Source organism: Marmota flaviventris, chromosome 7 (genome assembly GCF_047511675.1).
Source record: "Marmota flaviventris isolate mMarFla1 chromosome 7, mMarFla1.hap1, whole genome shotgun sequence".
Lineage (NCBI taxonomy): Eukaryota > Metazoa > Chordata > Mammalia > Rodentia > Sciuridae > Marmota > Marmota flaviventris.
Genome location: NC_092504.1, coordinates 126,434,526 through 126,458,797, shown reverse-complemented (window position 1 = coordinate 126,458,797; position 24,272 = coordinate 126,434,526). Strand labels below are relative to the sequence as shown.

General features: G+C 36.4%; 1 protein-coding gene across 4 annotated transcripts in view; it reads right to left on the bottom strand.

The window, feature by feature from the left end:
• The window catches only part of Inpp4b (inositol polyphosphate-4-phosphatase type II B), a 372,392-nt gene that overhangs the window by 205,572 nt on the left and 142,548 nt on the right, over positions 1–24,272 (bottom strand). For all 4 annotated transcript variants that reach the window (XM_071614653.1, XM_027926549.2, XM_071614654.1 and 1 more), the window contains 3 exons: positions 19,382–19,493; positions 15,182–15,254; positions 2,847–2,994 (listed from right to left, as the gene is read on the bottom strand). In XM_071614653.1, coding sequence (XP_071470754.1) covers positions 2,847–2,994; positions 15,182–15,254; positions 19,382–19,493 — 333 coding nt within the window. The remainder of the gene's footprint in view (positions 1–2,846; positions 2,995–15,181; positions 15,255–19,381; positions 19,494–24,272) is intronic.

Sequence of the window (24,272 nt, the reverse complement as noted above, 5' to 3'; positions counted from 1 at the left end):
TATTGAATTTATTAACACTTTCTAGTGATAGAAGAGGTATCAAATAAAGCAAAAGTGATATAGAACAGGCTGGTCATCGCTGTCTCTAGGCAGTATTAAGAATCGAACAGGTTTTTATGTCATTTGGTTTCCTGAAATTGAAATCTGACTTTCTCTGAATAATCCCAGTTACTAGTTTTATCTCTGGCCATGGAACCTTGTATTTAGAGGCAATGATCCTTGTTCTCCACCAAAACTGCCCACCAGCTTTCTCCGTGTGTCAGTGAATATTTTGCTATGAATGCATATGAAAAGAAGAAAAAAAAAAATAACAAGAGAACAGAGTAGGGGAACAACACTTGCATGTTAAAAGAAAAAAATGAACAACAGAAATAACAAAGGGCTTTCCATATTCTCTGCTCATTATTTCTCCTGAGGATTTTCTAATAGCGAGTGGACTGAGAGACACTGATGGGAGTGGAATAGAAGAGGGGTTGGAGATATCATAGTGGTTAACTCAGAGGTAGGAAATGTGCCCCAGAAGGCCAGCTGCTCATTCTCTGAGATGTTTCCAAACGAATGATCAGAGAGACATTGGGACATAGTGTAGGTTTTTCTCTGTATCTTCTCTTTTACTAGCTTGTTAAAGTTTTAAATTAAATAGCATCAACCAAGATTTTTCAACCCTATAATATCAGCCTAAAATTGATTGTTATATAAAATTTCCTATGTATTGTGTCCGTAGATTTCAGTATTTTTTGAAGTGCCATAATTTTCCATTTTCTGAGCCTTTGTGAGTGTTTTAGTGGAAATCTGGGACTGGCTAAACTAGGTGCGGCTATTCAGGTACCATATATAGAGTAAGGTATAGTCACAACTTAAATCTATCTCATCTCACAAATCCTTTTCCTTGTCTCTCAGCTGATCAAAGGTGCTAGGTCCTGCCTGGCACCCGAGATTCATGCTTGTCTTCTGAGGGTCCTTTCTCATCCTCTAATCCTGTGAGAACTTGCTGCCTCCAACCTTTTAGTGAAAAATGGTGGTCCTTGAAGGGCTTTAGCATGGGTGGTTCTTGGTGTTTAATGGTCCGAACACAACCATGTTGAGGAGGATGACTCTCTTAGGACCTCAAAGGCCCAATCTCTGTGTTGCTGTTTACTGTGTAAGCCTCCTTCTCTCTCCTGGGATCTGTCCTTGCTCTCTGCCTATTCATGCCACTGCTCCAGGCAAGGGTGACACTGAAGGCCCATTTCAGAACACTTTGGCTCACATTAAAGCTTGCACTTGCAGCTGGCTCTTCTGTAGCCCATCAGTTCCTGGTCGGGCTGCAGCCTCTCTGGACCTGAGTCTGATTGGTCTGATACCTGCTGCCTGATTTCTGGGGCCTGATTTTCCTCACTCTGCTGTCTCCCTCTTTCCTTTTCATGCTTTATTGCCCTAGATCCAGAAGTCCTTCTAATCCAGTTTCCTGCCTGATTTCTCCTAAAATTCAGTTTCTGCTCTCTTTTTTGCCTTTGGTATATAGTATTTATGCAGTTATAGGAACCCTAACCAAATTTGTCAGTACCTGGCAGATCTGACTTGCCCTGTCTCTGTTCTCTTGATGGCATGGGTCAACAGGAATCCCTGGGGACTTTATGTCTACAGAAGGCATATAATACCATTAAATCCTATATTTCAGCAATTTCAGACTACTAACCATTAAAACAAATGCAAATTATCTCATATTTAGGGCCTTAAAGGAATTCAGTGTAATGTAACACAGTATTAAACATTTTAAAAGTCAGGACAGGTTTGTTTAAAAGACAAAGAAACAAATTATTTAATTAGTCATGATTCAGAGACAGTCTAATCAACCAATAAGCTCTTAAATTCTTCTGCCATTTTTACTATAGCTACTGACTTAACTCTGTGGTGCAATACTGCCCACTTGCATAGCAAATTTTATCCATTATCTTAAATGATTTTTCAGACCAACAAATATCTTAAAGCCTTGCTACAAATGAGTGGTCCAAGGAGGTGGTCTACTCTTCTTTAATTCAAGTTGGAATTTAAGAAACAGTTATCGTAAGTAGATGAGTTAAAGATGTAAGAATTATTTTACAAGTCAAAGCTCAAGTTATTGATTAGATACCAAGCTGTCCACAAGACGTACAGCTTATTCAAGCCACAAAAGAAAATCACATTTGTAATTTTAAATTTTCTATTTGATATATTTAAAAAGTAAAAAATTAAAAGTCAGTTAAGATTAAATATAATAAATTTAAATTAACCCCAATATAACCGCAATGTTAACATTTCATTATTAAATTACTTGTGTGTGTGTGTGTGTGTGTGTGTGTGTAGTGAGTGCACTAAGAATATGAGGTTTCATGTGTATTATAAACCTACAGAACATTCCAACTGGGAAGCATATTTTAAATGATCAATAGCCGATAGGGCCAAGATATTTTAATATTTAGCATAGCAGACAGTGAAGGTCTAAATATGTATGTTATCATCACACTTTATGAAAAAAATGTTCTAGAAAAAGAGTAGGTAAAAATTAGTGATAAGTATATGAGTTACTACATATGTTAATTTAGGTCAATTAGCTATAAAAACCTGTTATATTCTGAATACTGCCTAGGGACAATGATGACCAGCCTCTTCTATATCACTTTTCCTTTAATCAATACCTTTTCTATAAGGTAAGGGCCAAACTATATCATTATATTGTATGCATGTATATCACAATATGTATATTTCAAGACAAGTTGGAGATGATAAACATACATAATTTATAAATTTGTTAATTCAAAAAAATTTAAAAATGGATGTGAAGAAATAAGTAATGTAAGAGGCAATGATAAATGGTTTTCTCTTACCTACACAGATCTTCTTTTATGTGGAGGGAAATCAGTTCCTTGGGAATATGAAAAGAAAGTATGCTCTCTGACATCTGCTCCCGGATCCGCATCCACTTATTGTCAGACGTGGGAAATCTATATAATTTACACACTGGATTCTTGAACACTGGGAAGAAAAAAGAAAAAGGTAATTGATAAATTACAAACAAATGCATATCAGATGAAGCAAAATTAATGTTAATCAGGGTAACATTCTATTTATTGGCTCAAAAATGTATCAGAATTCATTAGTGTATTTGAATTTCTAAGGATTTTATTTTTATAAAACTTTTTAATGAAGCTTCTAAAACATAGTCTTTGTTAGCTAACAAATATATAAATAAATATTCAACAGAGTTAACAATTAGAACGCAACTTAAAACGATAATGAGATTTCATCTAACTTAGGTTAGAATGGCAGCCATTAAGAATACAAACAAATCCAGAGAGGATATGAGGAACAAGGAACGTCTCTACACTGTAGATTGGATGGTAAACTAATACAACCACTATAGAAATCAGTATGGAGGTACCTAAGGAGACTAGGGATGAAACCGCCATTGACCTAGCTATACCACTTCTCGCTTTTTATCATAAAGAATTATGTCATCATATTATAGTGACACATGCATACCCATGTTTATAGTAGTACAATTCACAACAGCCAAACTGTGGAACCAGCCAAAGTGTCTATCAACAGATAAATGAGTAAGGAATATGATATACATAACAATGGAGTTGTTATGGTTTGCATATTGGATACCCCCCAAAAGCTGATGTGTTAAGACAATGCAAGGAAGTTTAGAGGTAAAATAATCAGGTTTTGAGTCTTAACCTAATCAGTATATTAATCCTCGGATGGGGATTAACTGGGTGGTAACTGTAGGCAGACAGAGTGTGGCTGGAAGAGGTGGGTCATTGGCACATGCCTTTAGGATACGTATTTTGTCCTTGGTGAGAAGAGCTGTCTCTTTGCTTCCTGATTTCATGTCTGGAGCTCATTTCCTCCTCCACACCCTTCAGCCATGATGTTCTGCCTTGTCTTGGCCCCAGAGCCATGGAGTCAGCTGTCTGTGACCACTAAAACCGTGAGCATCAAATAAATGTTTCCTCCTATAAAATTGTTCTTGTCAGATCTTTTGGTTATAGCAGCAAAAATGGTGACTAACATGGGAGTTTTGATTCAGCCATCAAGAACAGTGAAATTATGTCATTTTCAGGAAAATGGATGGAAATTGAGAACAGTATGTGAAGGGGAATAAGCCAAACTCAGAAAGTCAAGGGCCATATCTTTTTTCACATACATGGAAGTTATAGAGTAGTGAGGTATCTCATGAAAATTGAAGAGAGATCGGTAGAGGAAAGGGACCAGAAGGAGGGAGGAAAGGACGAAAAGAAGAAACTAGAGAATGATACCCGCCAAATTATATTATTATATTGTATGCATGTACAAACATATAACAATGAGTTCCATTATATACAAATATAAAGCCCTAATAAAAATATGGAAAAAATTATATATATCCAACTCCAATTCATAAATGTGGCAAGTGTGGTTCTCTGATTTACTACCTATTGACTGCTTTCTCTTCTAATTTTTTTATAAAGCATTTGTGCCTGTAAATATACACGAAAATATAAGTACATACACATGACACACATTTTTTTTTTTGCACTGCTTGGGATCAAAACCAGAGCCTCGTGCATACTAAATAAGTTCTTTACCACTTTAATATACACTTCAACAAACATATCTCTGAATTTCTTCTGACTACTCTTGGTCATCTTTATACACTTACTTAACAGGTGAAAACCGATAGGTTATTTCTCAAGTTTCAAAAAGCCCTACTAATAAAAAATCTTGTATGTCAGAAAGGTTCATTTCTTTGGTGGATGGTCTATCAAAATTCAAATATTATATGTATTTTAAAGTGCCAGTGAGTCTACACCACATTTTCCTGAAATCACAGATTGTCAGAAGCTAGTTAGGAGAGAATGGAGAAACTATCTAGGACAAGTGTACAATGACTAGAGGTGAAGAACAGGTCATACTACCAAAGATTTAAAAGGATTCAGGAAGAGTAGAGGCTCAGTGGGTAGGAGAAGACACAGTACATTTCATAAAACCAGAATTCACACACACTTCCAAGCCATATCTTTCGGGGCAGAATGTTTTTCCCATTGCTTTTGGGCAATGAATATATTTGTTACATACATACACTAAAGTTTAGTGGGCAATAAAACCTCAGATCAATCACTAATCAAGCATCTATTATTAGTTGGCTACAGTTTATCAAAAAAGTTGATTAAAATATAGTTGATATTGAAGTGGATGCTACACTTTAAAAAATATCAAGCATGGTGGCCCAGGACTCCTCAATATTTAGGCATAAACACCTTTCAAAATTTTAGGGCTCTGTAAGACAACCATATCTCATTCACTACTTCAATAAACATACAATATCTTTCTGAGCATTGAAATGAGAATCTGTTTATCCATTCTTCTGCAGCCATCCATTCTCAAAGGGATACTCTGAGCATTATCATTATCACAGTTGGCATCAATTACAGCAGAGACCTTGATGTCAAGCAACCCACTAGTCAACCCACAGATTCAAATCTCTGGTAAATTTTACATATCCCTGTCAAGAATGGGGCAGCAGCTTCACCTTTCAATGGGACCAAGAGAGGCCAGAAAACAGTAGAATATTTCCAGTGTGCTGAGAGAAAATATTTTAAAATCTAGAGCTGTGTGCCCAAAGAGATTATCCTTTGAATATATTCATGACCATTTAAGTTTTGTCAATTATATTCTATCAGAAATACATACAGAGCCTTCATTATATTTATTTCCTTTCATCTAAAATAGAAGAACTTGCTGTCAGTCAATAAAAGAAACTACATGGTTTCATTCATTTTTAAAGTAACAATGTTTCAGAGATGTAAGAATTTTACTACCGCTTCTGTTAACATATCTCTAGAGTTGAAATATGTATTGAATGCAATATAGTGTCAGTCAGGTTAAATCATATGGATGAGATCTCATGAATTCTAATATGTATCACACGGTTAGGAATATTAATGCTTCCTTTTATGGAAAAACAAAAACTTCAATCCCTGAAATATCCAAATTGTTGCATAACACATAAATATCCAATCAATATAGGTGCTGTGTCTTAATCTCTCTCTTTTTTTAATTACACAGAATCTTTATATCATCCAAAATACAGTCAAGTAGAATCATCAGACGTTTCTTGCCCTTTATAGGTAAATAATTATTTTTTTTAAAAAATTCACATTTTGAATTATGTGAGAAAGCAGAAAAATATTTCCTCTGTTAACCCCAAATGTATCACTTAACTTTTGACATGTTTTTTGGCTTTCCATTTTAATGGTTTTTTTTTTCTGTGTTCTAAAAAGAAACCTCTACTAAGTCACTTAAGCAGAAATCAAGAGCAGTTTGATTAATGAGTTTGGGGACGCTCCTTTGGACACCAGGCACACATCATCCAAAGACAACACGTGAATACTGTTATTTTTGAAGGAAATACCTGGGGCAAATGATCAAAAAGTCAGGCAGCTTAATCATGCCCCCTCCCTCAAAAATATTCTGCACAACTTTCCTTTCATAGATTCTGATTTTTAAGACTCATGTCTTCAAACGTTGGCACTAAATTGTATACATTAACCAGTATCTAAATGCAGATATGGTGGGATCTACTTTGCAACTCAGATCCACCAGCATTCTTTCTTGAGCATTTGCTATGTCTGAGGCAAGGAGACCTAGTGTTTATCAGAAAATACTATATGATGGACATGATAATAAAAATGAGGAAGTATGATCTGACCTTAAACCTTGATGCAAGTTCATTGCACTAGTCACAAAAAGACCTGCTAAAATGTCTCAACTCAAAATTCTTGCTTTCATAGTGGGGTTAGTTATCATCACATTAAAATAATGGCATAGTTCTCATGCATCCAATATTAAACAATGGTTCATAAATGATAAATGCTTTGGCCAACTTTTTAAAATGCTTCTACCTTATATCAGAAATACGATTTCAGCAATTTTGCATACATGCTCCAACTGTTCATGGGAGTAAATGACTTTGTGAATGGCTTTCAGCTCTGATTCTCCATTGTGTCAAGTATTTTTTCATGTAGGAGCAGCTTTCTTGACCATATACTAGGCCAATAACAATTTCAATGTAGCAAGACAGCCCTGCATGTATTCTCCATCTCCAATTTTTACAGTGCTTTTTGCCAGAACAATTGTTAAAAACATTATGTGCCAGATTCTACCAAGAGAAAGATAGTTTAGGTATTTTGTACCATACCATGGTCTTATGCTGACTTAATGAGGGTTAAAGTTCCAAACTGGGCCAGATTTTAACTGTTCCCCTTTAGGGGGAATTTTAATCTGTTCCCCTTTAGGTTCACCTCTTGAGATGAACACAAGACAGTTTACTCCAAAATTGCAACCCCCAACTCAAACGTCTATATTATTTCTCCCAGAAATAACATTTAGCAAGGTAGCATGCCACCTGCCTTTCCTCAGGATTCAGCAGTTGTGAAAGCCAAGCTGTAGCAGTTCTGAATAATTCAAAATAAAGATGCCAAGGAAATGTTCAACAAAACCAACAGAGATAACACATAAAAAAGACTGCTGCTCAAGCAACCCCGGGCAGGAAAAATAAACCAGAGCTATCACAGGATGGTTTCTCTTTTCTGTTAACAAAGGACTGCTGGGGATACCAGTGGGTTGATTGGACAAGGAATTTTGGAAATACGATTCAGGGTCCAAGGGATCATCCAAAAGCTGGAACCCTTATTTCGTTGGGTTATCTTTTATATACTTCTCTGGGGAAAGCTCATCTGTGGTTATCTTCAAGCACTTTTTGCCTCCAGGATAAGGCAGAAGTTATATATTTAGATAGAATCTGACTTTATAGGCTTAGGGACTTAAAAAATCACTAGTTTAATGTACTGTGTACTCTTATAGAGGATCCACTCATTCTGTAGTTTTAATTATGCAGTTGTTTAATTGTTTAATTATTCAGCCTAATGTGCATACATTGCCTATTCTCCAAATGCTATATGACACTTATTCAGGGTAAGTCCTTGTAATCCAATTAGATAATGGCACACCCTCATTTGTGCTTGAAGATATCTTAGATATATATACATCTGAAATGTAAGTTGGCTGTTTTTAAAATTGGATAAGCACGGAAAAATCTAAACAGAGATCATAAGAACAGTATCCTAAGCATGGCTCTAAGCAAACAGAGGGAAAGAGAAACATGAGAAGGCCTCAGAAAATACAGCAAAGAGATATTCCTTTTAAAAAAAAATGATATAGGAAAAATAAATTGTTGAAAAATTTAGATTCACAAGAAAATGTAGTGACATTTCTTTAGGTATGTTACGAATTCTAAATTGTATCACAGTTTTAAATAATAAAAACGAGAGCAGAAATTGGATATAAGCTAAGTTGGACAAAGAACTGCTTTCCTCATGCCGCCAAACCCGGAAGCTCTTGGCCTTCCATTGAAGACGGAAGGCCAAGAATAAGAAAAACTGTAACAGATGCCATAATAAAATATGAAAGTGATATTTGTCTCCAATTGGTGACACTTGGTGAATCGACTCTACAGAATTTGGATTTAGATATTGGGTGGACAGAAAAAGGAATCTGCTTCAGTCCATTCCTTCTCGAAGGGTACAACTGGAAAAGCCAGAAAAGGGTTCATATTTCATCCTGAGAAGCCAAGAGCGGCCTGTAGTCCACTGAACTCACCAAGTTCTCTGCCAACATGCCTCTGCTGCATTCCCTAGACCTCAAAAGAAACCCCGCTTTCTGAGCCACATGTCATCATGCTATAACCCAGCTCAGATGGCACCTCCTCCAGGAAGCCTTCCTGGGCCTCTCTGCCTCCCTCCATCTGATGCCTCTCCTCTTACTGCATCTGCCATAGTGCTTGCCAATTATGCCACAGTTGCCAGTTTACTACATGTAATAGTTTGGATGCTGAATATCTTGCACAGGTCCATGTGTTAAAGGTTTGGTGCTGAAGATGGTGCTCCTGGTATGTAAGGAAACTTTAGGAAGAGCAGCCTAATGGAAGGTACTTAGATCATTGGAGGCATACCCTCCAAGGGGGATATGAACACAGGTCTCCTGTTCCTTTCTCTTGTTTGCTTTCTGGCACATGAGTTGAGCAGTTTGCTCTACCACATGTTCCCACCATGACATGTCATTCTTGTCAAAGGCCTAAAGTAAATGCAGCCACATCATCTTAGACAGAACTTTCAAAACTGTGAGTCCAAATAAACCTTTTCTCTTTTTCAGTTGATTGCTTCAGGCATTTTGTTATAGTAATGAAAAGCTTACTAATACACTGGTCCATATCCCCCATAAGAATATGAACTTTTTTTTTTGGAGGGGGATAGGACCTGTGCCATTGTTTTCCCCATTGTCTTTGTTTTTCTTCTCCTGTACCTGGCATGGTGCCCATGTAAATGCAAACAATGCACAGAAAAGAGCTTAGACTTTGCAACTTAAATGTTTCCCATCACTACTTTTCATATGAAAAGAACAGACACAGACAGGGTACCTACAATTGTTTAAATGAAGAGGGGGTAAGGGAAAACAGAAGGACATACTTAAAATCCCCATTTTAAGGGAGGACACAGATTTCAGAAGGAGGGAAAGATTAACCATGGCTAGAAGTCCTTCTCCCATTCCTCCACAGAAGGTTAACTTGTTGACCACATCTTCTTTGTGCCTTTATTACTGTTCTTTTGGTTTATCTGAGATGGGCAAGAAAGGAAACAGAACATGAACAGAGTTGAAGTATTTAGTTGAAGTGGTTGAAGGCATCCGTAAGAGGGTTCCACTGACTGTTGGTGAAACACACTCTTTCATTTAAAGCCACTTACCATCCTAAATATCTTGGGCGCCAAGAATGAAAATGTATGGAAATTCCAAAAGAGCAAGGTGAGTGGGTTTCATCATGTTTACTGAAACAGCAAAAGAGCAAAGATGTTTGGCAACTAAAAAGGAGCAAGGGCCAAGGTTACAAGCCACAATGGGCCCAAATTTTTATGATCAGAGAGTTATAAGGGGGAAAAAAAACTATCTAAACTTGTAAGAATACATGGTAATTTTGTTAATATAAAATGATATCATCTGACATTTGACAAGGTAATAGATAAAACACCACATGAATACGAAGAAAAAAAGGCAAAAGCAAGATTTGCTTTTTGGCTGGAATACATGAGAACTCAAAAGGATTCCAGAAGGAAATATTTTTGACAATCTCTTAAAGTATTATGAATCACAGATGGTGGAGTTTATGAGAATGTTATCTCAATATTTAGTTCTGTTGCATGGTAATGTAAAAGGTAATTCAAATTTATGATTCTACATGAAGCAGAAAAAATTTTTAAATGAGAATTTTCTTATGATTTTTAAGGAGAGTAAACTATTTGATTCCAAACCTAAATAATTAAATTTGAACAGCTTTCTCAGGGGACCTGAAGCATAAATTCAAATAAGATTCACCTGTCATTTGTCACTTGATAATCATTCACTGAGTTTCTGTAGGGTTCTGGCTCTGGAGATCCTCCTGGTATTCAGAAGTCAAGGAAGGCACTGCCCCCCGCCCCAGCACTGTGCACCTGGCTCTCAGCCTAGAGCTCTCAGATGCCCTGGCAGATTCTCTAGCCAGGCCTGTGTCCACTACTGGCTGATGCTCACATCCATCACAAGATGGGGCAGTCCCCAGTAAGAGGCTCTCAGTGAGAGGAATGTATCTACATTGGGACTCCAAGTCCCTCAATTTTTAGAGCTTTTTCTCCATGAGATTAAAGAAAGAGAAGCCCCAGTTTTGTGTTTTTTTTTTTTTTTTTTTTTTGTGTGTGTGTGTTTAGGGTTAGAAATTGCCTTTATCTAAAGGGAATCTGCTATCTTCTCTGTTTTTTTTTTTTTTTTTTTTTAATTTCAAAGTTGCACATTCAGCAGGGCTGAAAACTCTTATTTTTTAATAATATTTTTTTTTATTTTACCAATAAATTATTGATCAAGTTCTACATGATAGAAGACTTTTATTAGGTCAATGGGAAAAGGTGCATGTTAGACAATGGGAAATTCAACGTAAAAGATTTATGGGTCCAATGCTTGTTTAAAAAAAAATGCATACTATAAATACAAGAAGAAAGAAAAAAAGAAAGAAATAGCAACATCTCTTCTCCAATAATTTACACTCCTTCATCTTCTGAGAAGCAACAGTACTGGATGGTTTAACCCTATTTAGGGATAAAGAATCCAAGACATGGGGGCCTATTTTGAGGAAAGATGTGGTTCTTGTGTGAAGCAAGAAATAGAAACACCAACAAACTGTCCAAACAGGAAGGCAAAAGGCGTGCATTTATGACTGACAGCAGCCAGTCCCTCATCTTTGTTTAGATCCCAACCTACACAGTCATGGAAATCACCACTTGTCAGAGCTGCCCTCCTTGAATACGAGGGACAGCGTACATATTGAGAGTCAGAATGAACGTGGTCTTCAAAGAAAATAAAGGACAAAGTCTTGACTCCAGAAGTACGGGATTCAACCTAGGAAGATGCTGCATCCAATCTAATGCTCGCTGAGATGGAAAACACACTCAAAACAGGATGATAACAGGGAGCTCTGTGACATGGCCCAGGGGCTCCTTTGATGAGTCATGGTGATGTAACGATCTGAGGGCTAAAGTATTCTTTGTAATCTTACAAAAAAAAAAAAAAAAAAAAAGGAGAATTTGAGATAGCTAGGGAGAATTGTCTCCTTGACAATGTTGTGAGAAGTCTGATCTCTAGGCAGGTGTTTTGGCTGTAAATGACAACTCCCCAGAGATAAAACTGTGAATGCCAGAGTTTGTATGTGACTCCATGTGAAACTGATTAAAGTACATACTTTCACAAAATGTTTCTAAAAAGGAAAACAAAGCAAAAGTTAACTCTGCTACACTCACCTCAAACATGAGAGAGGCAAAAGGGACGTCAAGGACTCGTGAGGTTAATGTGGCCACCTGATGTCCAAAGAGGCCACCCTGTCTGTCCATTGGTGTCACCTGCATGTTGGCAAACCTAGGGCTGGCTTTGGTTCTTAGGACAGCCTGGGCTATGCTCTTACATGATTACCACAAAAGCCAGCAGTGGGAAAGGTACTAGGCCTGATGTGACTTAAAAAGAACCCCCAACCCGATGCCCAGGTTTGGGACCTGACCCTCTGTACTTCTATATAGTCAAAACTAATTCCCCACTGCCCATCCCCCAACATCAAATACTTTCAGCTTTCTTACTACTATTCTGCTTAAATGAATTCATAAATAATTAAGGAGATAAGCCTATGTTTTAACTACCTTATTTTATAGGCTCTATATTTAGAAAGTCAAACTAAATAAGAGCTTCCTCTCTCTGATACTTATCACTGTGTCTTTGGTTTGGTTTGTTTTCCCATACAGCAAAGGTACTTATATTTCATTCTTATGGAATTGTAAATTCTGCCCCTACCACTCCTTCTCCTCCTTCCTCTCCTGCCCTCAATTCCCCAAATTTCCGACTTAAACATTCGACTTGCAAGGTAAATAGGCCATGAAAAGGGTGAGACCTTCGGGTGAAGAGATTTTCTTTTTACAATAGATAAGAGAATTTCCTGAGTTATAAATGAAACCTCTGGAGATATAAATAGAATACTGAAGAGTACACAGAGATATGACATTCTCTCCCACTCACTCAAAAAGTACTTCATAACTCACTGGAGACCGGCAAGTTCCATATAATATATTAATACAAAGCCTTGAGAAGAATGTCAATAGCTCCCTTTGCCTACAGATTAAAAAAGAAAAAAAAAAGTACTACTTGGGAGTTTAATGGATTTATTCCAAAGTTGCTGAGTTTATATAGATAAATAAATGGAACAAAAGACAAAGGTACACACAGGCCAAAGTCATACATATTCTATGCCAGTACAATGCACTTTTTATTTTGAACAGAGATAGTTTATGTGTAGTGCTTAGCTTTTATTTTTAAAACTTTCTAAAAATCTAGCCTTTATGACACTGACTTTCTTTTAGTCTGATCTTTCCTAATATAAAATGACTCATAAAATATTTGTGATAAATAATCTATGGTCAGAAAGCTCCTTGGGTTTCCCTGGAGTAAAGACATTTAGTAATAGCTTCAGAAAAACATGGAATATCACCACCAACTGTCACCACCATGAATGGAGAAAAGCATTAACCCACAGTGTTTCACTCCACCAAGTAAATGCACTTAAGTGCGGAATTCAGCTGTTCCCATGAATTCCACATCTGCTGTCTTTGTCTTATAATGCACACATAACAAGCAATGATCTAGTAATCTCAAAGAATATGTGTTTCCAAAGCGTACAGACTCTAGACCTAGGTCTTAGGAGGTGTGGATTCATTTTCCAGTATTCTACTTCTGTAACTTATTCCTTTGGTCCTAACATTTGTTTACTTAGGAGTAAATTTTCTCTTTTGCTTTGAAATTTAACCAATCAGTATCTTAAATATGACATTTCTTTTTGTGTGTTGAAAGGTAAAGGTTTAACATGAATGAAACTTTCAATTATGTGATAATTACAGTATAGACGATGTGAGTGATAACATGAGTCATTCCAATTGTATTTAACATGAACTCAATATCTGTCACACTCAAAATCATTTTTCAAGAAAACATGTCATAAAATGAAACAGATCATATGAACATATTAAAGTAAAGGACTAAAGGTTTAGTAAACCTTCAGATGAAAAAATAAACACGAACAAGACCTTTGATAACACTTCAGATATTGAACCATACTGATAATTTATCAGATATTTTATGGTTTATGGATGATCTAGCTGTCTGGGTAGACCATTCAACACTGTTATTCACATCACTTCTGAGATTAAATCTTCAATAAAAAATAACCATCCAAACAAAAAGCTCCCATACCATTTGTTCAAGGGTTGAGAAGCAGCTATTCTTTTCTGACATAATGCTTCATTTGGCATAAGTAGGGTTGATTTTTTTTACATGTTTCTCAATTAAATTTAATTTGATTTCTTTGTGTGTATAATACAGTCAAAGGGTGTATTCTCTTCTTCAGTGCCTATTATTAGCTGCCCCTAATAAACAGCTAATAATTTAGAAGTTATGTATTAGTAAGTCTTTGAAGTTCTGCACCATTCATTAATCTGATTTTCATGCTATCTATGTTGCTACTGCAATGTAAATAACACAGCAGAACAAGAAAAATATAGAAGACTTATTTTACTGTGACAGCAATTTGGGAAGTAGTGGCATGGCCTGGGACGCAAGAACAAATGCCTTAGTACAGAAACTGGTGTGAATTCTGTACCCACTACTATTTACCAGGTGGGGGACACCTAACGATTTCCTCATCTGCACAGTGTTGCAATGGTAACACCTTCCCCAAACATGTGTTGCAGGACTGCCAGAGGCATCAGGTATACTGCCTGTCACCATAGCAACCATTATCTATTGATAATGGTCATATTAACTTACATTATCCTTCAAAAATAGTTACGTAAGTTGACATTCAATATTATCACACATATCCTAACCACACCACACATTTCAATTTTATACATAAATGCATTTAATACATTGTTTGATGCCTTGTTAAAATTGCAATACATGACTATGAGTAACAGACACCTGCCTAAGGATATTCAAATGTGGTTATGAATTTTCCTATTGAATTCATTTATCTTTTTTTCAGAAGTTTTTCTTAGTTGTAGATGGACACAATACCTTTTATTTGATTGATTGATGATTGATTGATTGATTCTATATGTGGTACTGAGGATTGAGCTAGCCAAGTACTCTACTACTGAGCCACAGCCCCAACCCCTCATCTATCATCTTAACAACATCATTTTATGAAATATATAATTAGAAAGTCAAACTAGATAAGAGGTTCTCTTTCTATTTGTCTGTTAGTGTTTGCTAAAATTGCAATACATGACTATGAGCAACAGACAAATATTATATTTCATATAATATTCAGTTCCATGGCCAAGAGGTCTTCTACATATAGCTAAGGTATTTGTCTATGTTTCCTATGGAATTGTATACTCTGCCTCTATTCCGCTGGCTCTACCTGATTCCCAGTTTATTTATTAAGTGCTCAGAAGTCATTCTCTGGCAAAACTGCCCAGTTTCAGAGTTAAATTCATAGAAAATTCGAGTCTATGTTCATTTGACACTCATATAATTATCCAAAAACTGAGTTACATACCTGCATTCAAAAAAGGTAAGTTATCTTTTCCACTCACACTTTCTGGGGCTGTACATTCATATACCAGGGCACACTAGGAGAAAATACAAGAGATAAATATATTTGAAAATAATCAAGATGAGAAATGAAATTACTTTTTGTTTATAAAAAGAGAAAAACATATCTCTACTATGAATCTTGTTTAATTTGTGATTATTTGCTCAAATTTATATGTAAGACATTTGTATTATACAATTATAAAGTACATCTCAGTTCTGCTTGAAGGCTATGCAGGGAAGAAACCAAAGAGTTGGGGAATATCCTAATGTTCCTAAGGAACTGTAACTAACAGAGGACACAGGAGGTTGATAAGAGACCAGGGTTCACATAGGCAGATCTAGAATTCATTTCTTCATATGAGTTTCCTTCTATCTCCAGCCCACAAATGGGGGGATTCTGGGGAAGGAGGAAAGTGAATTTTCTGACAATATGTACCAGCTATAAACAAGAGAATGTAAACAAAACAAGCAGGAAAAAATACCCTAGAAAGTTGTTTGGGTGAGTATCTATGGGAAGCATTCATCCTCCTGTAGGGTCTGCTTGGCTGAGCTCAAGAGAATGCATAGGAGTTAGAAATGATGGTGGAATGTGATGATCATTATTATCCAAAGTACATGTGTGAAGACACGAATCGGTGTGAGTATACTGTGTATACAACCAGATCACCCTCCCCAGGAGGTTGGACCAGAATTCCTTGGGCAACTTCCCAGCTGTTCTAACACTTGTCTCCTCCTACCCCTGGCCTGTCTGTCCTCAGGGTCTCCCCTCCCTGATGGGAATCATGAACACTGAGGTTCCCATTAAAGAGGGAATTGTTTCGTGTTCCTTAAACTTTGAGGAGGTAGGTATATAAATCAAAGCACTGATTCAAATGTTGCCTTCTGTATTTTTACAGTCTACTACTTATCCCTCTATTGTAATGTTCATCAGATTACACAGTAATTTTGGGGTTGGCTGAAACATGAGCTTTTGTAACTATTTTACTGAGGTCCCAGGATAAATGAAAGAATGAAAAACTGCAAACAGCTCTTAACATTTGATACCCTCTAAATCATTTTTCTGATCAACTGGAAGTCACAGGTAGTTCCCTTCTTTTAACCCATAGCTAGTTTGGAAATGCACTTCTCAAATCACTGGAGCAATGTGCAATGATGCTTGGACATACTTACAATTCTTTATTTTTCCTCTTTCCTATATTTCTTCTACTCCTTTCAGACTCTACAGGGCTATTAAAATAATCTTCCATAAACACTATATTCATCATATCAATGTTCTGCTCTAGCATGTATAATGGGTATTTACAGACCAATCAAACCTAATATTCTCAGATGGGTCTGGACTTTTTCCCATGATTTGTCCCTGATACCCTTCCATGTAATAACTAGATATATAGCTACAAGACATCCTCATTTCCAAAAGAAGAGCATTATCAACATAACTTACAGGAAAGGTGAGATTGAACCCTTCGAGTAAAGTCCATAATTTATAGAGACCAGGCCATTATTCTGACACAGCTTTCCTATATGAGGCAGTCTGTCTCCTTGTAGTAAAAGATGGCTTCATGTTTTCTAATAGAAGGAGTGTATTATTTTGCAAAGTGGACACAGAATTGTGACCTTCACATACTCATATCTCCCATCCAAACTGGAAGGCAAATATTTAGGACAATTTTGACCTAACGGTCTTCTTCTATTGCAATTTTACTGTATTTTAAAATTCTGCTATTTATAATGCTCTCAAAATTTAGATTCAGGGCAAAAAATAGAAAGTATCCCAAAATAGGTACTCCGTTAACTAATACTAATTATTTCCTTACCAGGAACCAAACTAATAGACACACTAATCTGGGACTTTTTAGCCTCCAGAACTGTAAGAAGGTAAGTTCCTGCTGTTCAAGCCACCTGGTCTAAGGTATTTTGTTATGACAGCACAAGCTGAATAAAATAGGTTTCACTACTATCTGCTTAAATGGACATGAGAGATAACATGCGTCACTCTCAGGGAACAAACTACAATGCTAACAGAAATTCCACTCCTTCATTCTCAAATTAGGCAAAGCAGTAAAAACAATGCTATTTTAGGGATGACTTCTATTTCAGTTTTTTTCCCTTTTCACATATGTCAATCATTCAAGACCTAAATCACCATTAGTAACAAATGGTGTCAATACCCTTTCTGTGGATTTGGGGTTAGCAGATCTACAGAAGGGTCCATCACTTGTAGTTCTAATATAATACTCACCCAAAATTCTGACCACATTTTGAAAACACTAAGTTATTTCCACATATTCTTCTAAATATCATACATATTGCATCTTAATATGTTTTTCACTCAATAATGAGTTTTATAAGGGATTAACAAAAGACTTGATAGTTACTTTATAAAATATTCACAAAAGGTCAGTTTTTTTTGTTTGTTTGTTTTGTTTTTGAAAAATCCAGACACGACAGAGATGCTGCCATCTTTGGTTTGCTGCCCTTCTTTGTCAACTTATGACTCATCCATGGTGTCTACTGCCGCCTTCTATTTCTAGAATAGCTCAGTTACACCTTTTTGTTTTTTTAAAGTTCTGATGATTAAGCCAGAAGTATTATATAGGACTTAGGTGGGGCATTTTCCTAGGTATCAAGTTCTCTCTCTATGAAAAGAGCATGATTCAGTGTGTACTATCTCCAACAGAGACAGTCTGGAGGCGAAGGGCGGGTGAGCTGGAGGAGAAAGGGGAAGTGGCTGGGAGTAGAGCCAGGAAAGCGGCTCTGCTTTGAAATGGGAAGGGTTTCTGCTACTGGTCTCCTGGTCCATGGCTACAGGTCCACGTATGGTAATCTGTCTACCCCTGCATCCAGTCCCCCACTTAGCATCTAAATCATCTTTCCCTAAACTTGATACAAGAGTTCATGGGATGGTGACCAAGATGAATCTTATATGGGACTCCAAAAGGAACAATGCTGGAACGAAGGGACCAAACCAGGACAGGGGTCTTGAATACAGAAACCCCGTGAGGAGCTCCTGCCAAACTTCACCCCAGCCCTGACATTTGCAAGTGACCTGATTTAAACTTTAGGCCTTCTTGGAATATTTTTATGATACATAATAATGTCCCAATGGGAACGTGAGAGAATAAAGAATAGCAAAGTTTAGGGGCAACATAGAAGATGCTGGCTGATTCTGGTACAAGAAAAGTATTTTTTTGAAAATCTTAGATATTTTATAAAAATTAATTATTTGTTAAGTGTTGGATAAACATCTTCTTCCATGTCAATGTTTCCTAAGTATCAAAATTGAACATGCTCCAAGATAAGAAAAATAAACTAGAAAATACATCACAGTGGTCTTATAATTTTAAAATGTTCATTTATGAAAAGGTAGGTATTAAAGTATATAAAACAACTCATTTCCTCCCTCCCCCCCAAAAAAGAAAAATCCTACTGGCATTTTTAAAATATGTTCCTGTGCTTCAATTGCTTCCATAAAATAGGCAACTGCATTCCTAACAAAGGAATTTAGTTTAATATTTATATCAGGTGTTTCTTTCTTAGGGAAAAGGAAGCAATAGGAAGAGAAAATTCTGTACACATATTTGTTTGCACTGAGCCTTTATCATGGGCTTCAAAAAAGCTGCTTCTGGCTGGCTTTGTCCCTCCGCTAGAGCTGTCCCTCTGCAATATATTATTTCCTGCCTCTCTCTGTACAATTTCACAAGGCACGCAGTTCTTGTTAAATCTGCCTTCTATCACATAAAAAGGAAATCCAAATTAAAATTGCATCTCTTTCCAATGAGACCTCTGGGAGGAGAGAGCACGTTACGTTTTGGAAAAGCCCTCCCAGAATCTTCTGTGCATCTCATGCAGGGTTAATTATGACAGAATGCAACCATGATCAATACTTTTGTTCCAGCTGAGAAGAGGCAGTGTCAGCAAGGGAGCTGGCAGTGAAGAGAAAGGTGTTTCTGAATGGTGCGTAGCCCGGCCTCGTTCCATACAAATGGACCCTCTGGTTCAGAGGATGAAACACTCATGTACTACTTCAATTCCAGAGCTGATTCTCATTTAGCTTTTGAATAATGAGATTTCAAACCCCACAGAGTGTTAGTGATACAGGCATCTGGCAAAGCTGATCCTTTCTAATTTAATTTGTGCAAGGAGCTGATTGCGATCCTACCTTTTGTCCCTGCACATCTGTTGTGATGTGGTCGGCTTCCCCATCCTCGATCTCCCCCATCTTCACGACACTGACTTCTATGGTGCCAACCACTTTGCCACCATCTGAAGTTCTGCAAGCACAAATCAATGAAATTCAGAGGTAAGAATCTTCTCTCTCTAAACATGTTCAAATAACACTTGTTTCTGAAAACCAGTAACATTGCTATTTACCTTGTCTTAAACATATCTGCTTAAAAAAAAGCAAATTATATTACCTGTATTGGTATTTTTAATTTCAAATGAAAATTAGAAATGAATTTATGAGATAAACTAGATCAAAAGCTACTTCAAGAATAGGAGTCTTCCTAAAGAGTCTCAGGAGCAGCCTCAGGGAAAGAACATTGTGTCTCCAACCTGTAGCCATCAAATGTCTATAACAGCATAAACCATCGTCCCTCAATCCCAACTGCATGACCTAGAGTACTTGCCTATCCCAAAAAATAGAAACGAAAATAAATAACCATGTATCCATCTATGGCTGAGCCACTGGCTACAAAATCTAACTTTGTACATTTTTCCCTAGTGTATCTTTTTCTTCTAAGATAAAAAGGTAAAGAAAATTCTCTCCTAGAAAACATTAGTTAAGGCACATGCAAAGCAGAAAATAACCTAGAGTTTATTTAGTATGGCCTCTTATTTTTCAGACAAAGAAGTTGATACACAAAAGGATAGGAAGACTAGTCCAAGGTTACAACATAGCAGCCCTGGATCTAGTCTTCCTCAAGTGCATTGGTCATTGAATAACTCTTCTAAACTTAAAGATAACTTTATTAGATTTTTATCATCATTATTTTCATCAGCATAAAAGCATTATGGTTAGCAATTACTATGGAAGCCAAAGATAAACTAATGAACTACCACACATTAAAATTCTTCTGTTTCTCTTTCTGGGCAAGAAAACCTTTATAATAAGTGCTGCCCTTATACCATGGAAACACTGTGACACATAACAACATGTTTCCCTCCAGTCCTACTGTGAAAGTAGGTTGCATGTTACCCCACAGGTCTGACATGCTGCTGTACCTTCTCTCTAGCCACTCTGACTGAATGACAGTGATCATGTGACACTTCATTTTCTTTTTGAGTTATGCTCTTTTCTGAAATTTGCTTTTCATTTTAATCGGAGTACGAATGGTGTATCTCTCTTATCCAATCCCTTCTAAATGTTGCTATGTTATTATAAGAGGTATCAGAAAAGAGGAATAAAAAATCAGTACGTTTAACAAAAAAGACTCATTAAAATAATGAGGAAACTAAGTGAAAAGGAAGCATAACTACATTACTAGGTCATGATACATTTTTTTCCAGCAAAATAATGGGTACAAATTAAAAGGCACCTTTTGAATTATGTTTTTACGAAAATTGGAGTAGGAAAATATTAATGTACACAATGAAGGTCAAAATGCAATAAACTAGAGATGATATAGATAGAAAAAATTGACTTATTAGATCAATATTTACACTGAAATATGAAGTAAAATGCTAGTGGGCTATTTTAAAATCAGTGGCAATTATCATAATATTGACACAATTATTTGACATTAATATAGATAATTCAAACATTCATCACCATGAAGATACACACAGGAAACGTTATAATCTGTGATACTGTAGAAAACTATATTAGCTCCAATTCTGGGATAGCTTTAAATAACTCATTACATCATTTTCCACTTAAACATGACATAATGACTTGTCATAGGCATTGTGGGGCATACCTTGGCATGATTCTTCCAGCCTTGGTAGTGTAATAAAAATCCTCATTGATAGTATGAATTTCTTTTTCTTTTTTAACTGGAGATTTGCAGACTCCTCCCAACAAAAATAACCAGTTAGCTAAATGAATAATGTTATCTTTTTCTTCTCAAAAGGAATTGTTTAAAAATAATTCCTTAACAAAACTAAGCTAGCTTAACTTCCAGGAATGTAAATCCTATGTGTAACATTCTAAATTTTTTTTAACAAACTAATCCAATAACACACCTAATGAGTTAGAACAGTAGGTAAAGCTTTCACAGCCACTTCCAGGGCTGTGTGATAATTAAAATGACATCTGTCATAATGGTGACAAGTGTCATCTCAAGGACTGGGCTGGGCAATCACATAACCATATGAGGCTAAGTTTTCCTCATTTGGAACTCAATCCTCCTCTCAAGGATTAAATTCTGTGCTCATCACAGTGCCTAGGAGTTGTACTTATATATTAGCAGCATCAACAGAATCATTAATGATATTAATGCATCAAATCATATTTAAAGTGATTCTCCTAAGAACTGTTACTCAAAAAAATATCTAAGATTACAGTAAAAAGAGTATAGGATCTCATGGCATGTGCATTTCAAGAGTGACTGAATGCTCACTGGAGATACAAGACTTAGTGACATTCCTGGTCATGCAAAGAATACAGATCTATAACTATCACAGTCCAAGTAAACCTTTCAAAATTCTGAGAACATAAAAAAAAAGCAATACACAATGGAAGACAACTTTTGAGCTATAATCTTTTGTAGTTATCTAGCTACTTGTTCAATGATTTGTCTGCCTTCTGGGTTTCCAGTTTTATCTCTTATTGGCTTCTACTTAGTCACTAAGTAGAATTAAAGTCAGGAATTTGCTTAATCTAGTGATACCACAGAATTCTAGAGACGATTTCTCCCCAAAATCATTTTAGATACATAGTTCTTTGGAGTACCCTAAAGTATATCTCCTCATCTTATATTTGTAGAAGATGAAATGTTGAACCCAGGTTAAATAAACTCAAAACAACCCATATAGTGCCCTGTCACTGAATTAGAATATAGAATATAGAAGCCAATTCTTAGTATAACAATTTACTACACACAACAGATATCAATGCTTCTCTTCAATCCAGAAGGTCCATTCAAAGATGACATCACAGAGATTTAGAAAACAAATTTACTTGTAAATGATTAATTACCTATCACCCAACAAGTTGGGGAAACTTAGTAATAACAGCTTAACCATTATGCACCACTGTATATGCATCATGTTTTAACCAATAGAAATTCATCATATATGCATAGAAGATATATTGAAGAGAGTTCCGGGATAGGAATCAAGAAACCCAAGTTCTACTTCCACCTCAGCTACTAATTATCTATGTGACCAAGTACATAAAATTTCATTTCTCTGCATTTCAGATCCTTTTACTGCAAAATAAAGGGTTGATCTCTAACAGCTATCCCACACTATCGGCCCTTGAACCCCATCCTCTAGCCACTTCTATGATTTCATAACAGCCATCCTAGGCCATTACAGGTTAATATGGATTCAAGGACACTCTCAAGCACATTCTAGCCTCTCCTCCTTAATCCCACCTTCCGTCCCACTTCACCGCCCCCAAAAAACAAACCAAACCAAATGGGTGCTAATCCTGGGGAATAAGCGAACAACAAATTTGACTGAACCCAAAACAGAAGCAATCTTCAGATCCTTTCCTAGCAATTCATGTGACAATACGATGAAGTGCTCTTAGAAATATCTCAATCTACACCAAGAAAAGAAAAAGAAACTGTCATTTCAGAGACTGTATTGCCGGATCATTATCACTGTTGAAAGCAGAGTTTCATAAGAAAAGACAAAGTGGATGATAGTTCACGGCCACTGTTGTATTTCCACCACAACATCAAGGTCCTCTTTCCATCAGACTTAAATATTTAAGCATGCCAACAAGATGTGGAAGACAAGAAAGGGGGATTTCAGCAACACAAATCTACACATTTTTCTCACTTAGGTTTTCAGGTACATAATACATTAGTAAATAAGCTCTTTAAAATATGCTTTTAAAATGACTTCCTGAAGTGTCCTAACATTTTCAATCTCATATGCTGAAACATGCACAGATATTTTAGAAGTACATATACAAAATGCAAAATGTTCTTCTAATCAAGTACAATTTAGTGTACCTCATTCTCTAAACTTTTTTCCCCACCTATTTCACCACCCTTATTACAGGAAAAGAGGGGGAAAAAGAGAGAGGGAGAAAAGAAAAATAGTTCCAGAAATGTTAAACAGCAAAATGTAAATAACTTTTCTATTTTGGAAATGTCGCAGAGATGCAAAGCAACAAATGACTCTGTAAACATCCGGGAAAAAGCCTCATTAGCACTGTCAGTCTTTGTGAATATGAAGTAGCACCGGTACATACCCAGGAATCTGCAGCTGCCAGACGTGCTTGACATTGAAACCATCTAGACGTGTAACTAGAAAATGAAAAGCTCACCCGGACAGGAGAATAAACAAAGGCCATAAACGAACAGAGTCAGTCAGTCAGTGCACCCTGATGATCTTTTTTTCTGGCACAATTATATAGCAGTGCTAAACTCATGGAAGTGAGAGTCCTCTATGTGTAAGTAAGAACACCTCTGTTCTAGATGAAATTCACAAAGCCATAAAACTCTTTCAAACTTATACTCAAATAAAACGTTTAGTAGTTCTTAATAGGAATGGCTTACATATACCAAAATTTAGTTTTGTTTTTTTTTTTTTGTTGTTGTTGTTTTTTATATATATTTTCTCCTTATAGATTCACCTGCAGAAATTCCACCCACTGTCATGGAACTCCAACGTTCTTGTAAGATGAACCACAATTTTATATTCCCAGTTCAATCCCAATTTCTATTTCTAAATTACCTTGGTCTTGATGTCATTGTTGAACATTCTAGAAGCTTGACACATAACCCTTCATTTTTTCAAACCCAAACTCATGCAAAAGCATGTTATCCTAAAACCAAAACAGAAAGCACTGCTCCCTTTGCCTTTTCTTTATCCTCCCGTCACTAAGCCCTGATTCTTTCCCCATGATGTCTCTTACATGTATCTCTTCCCAA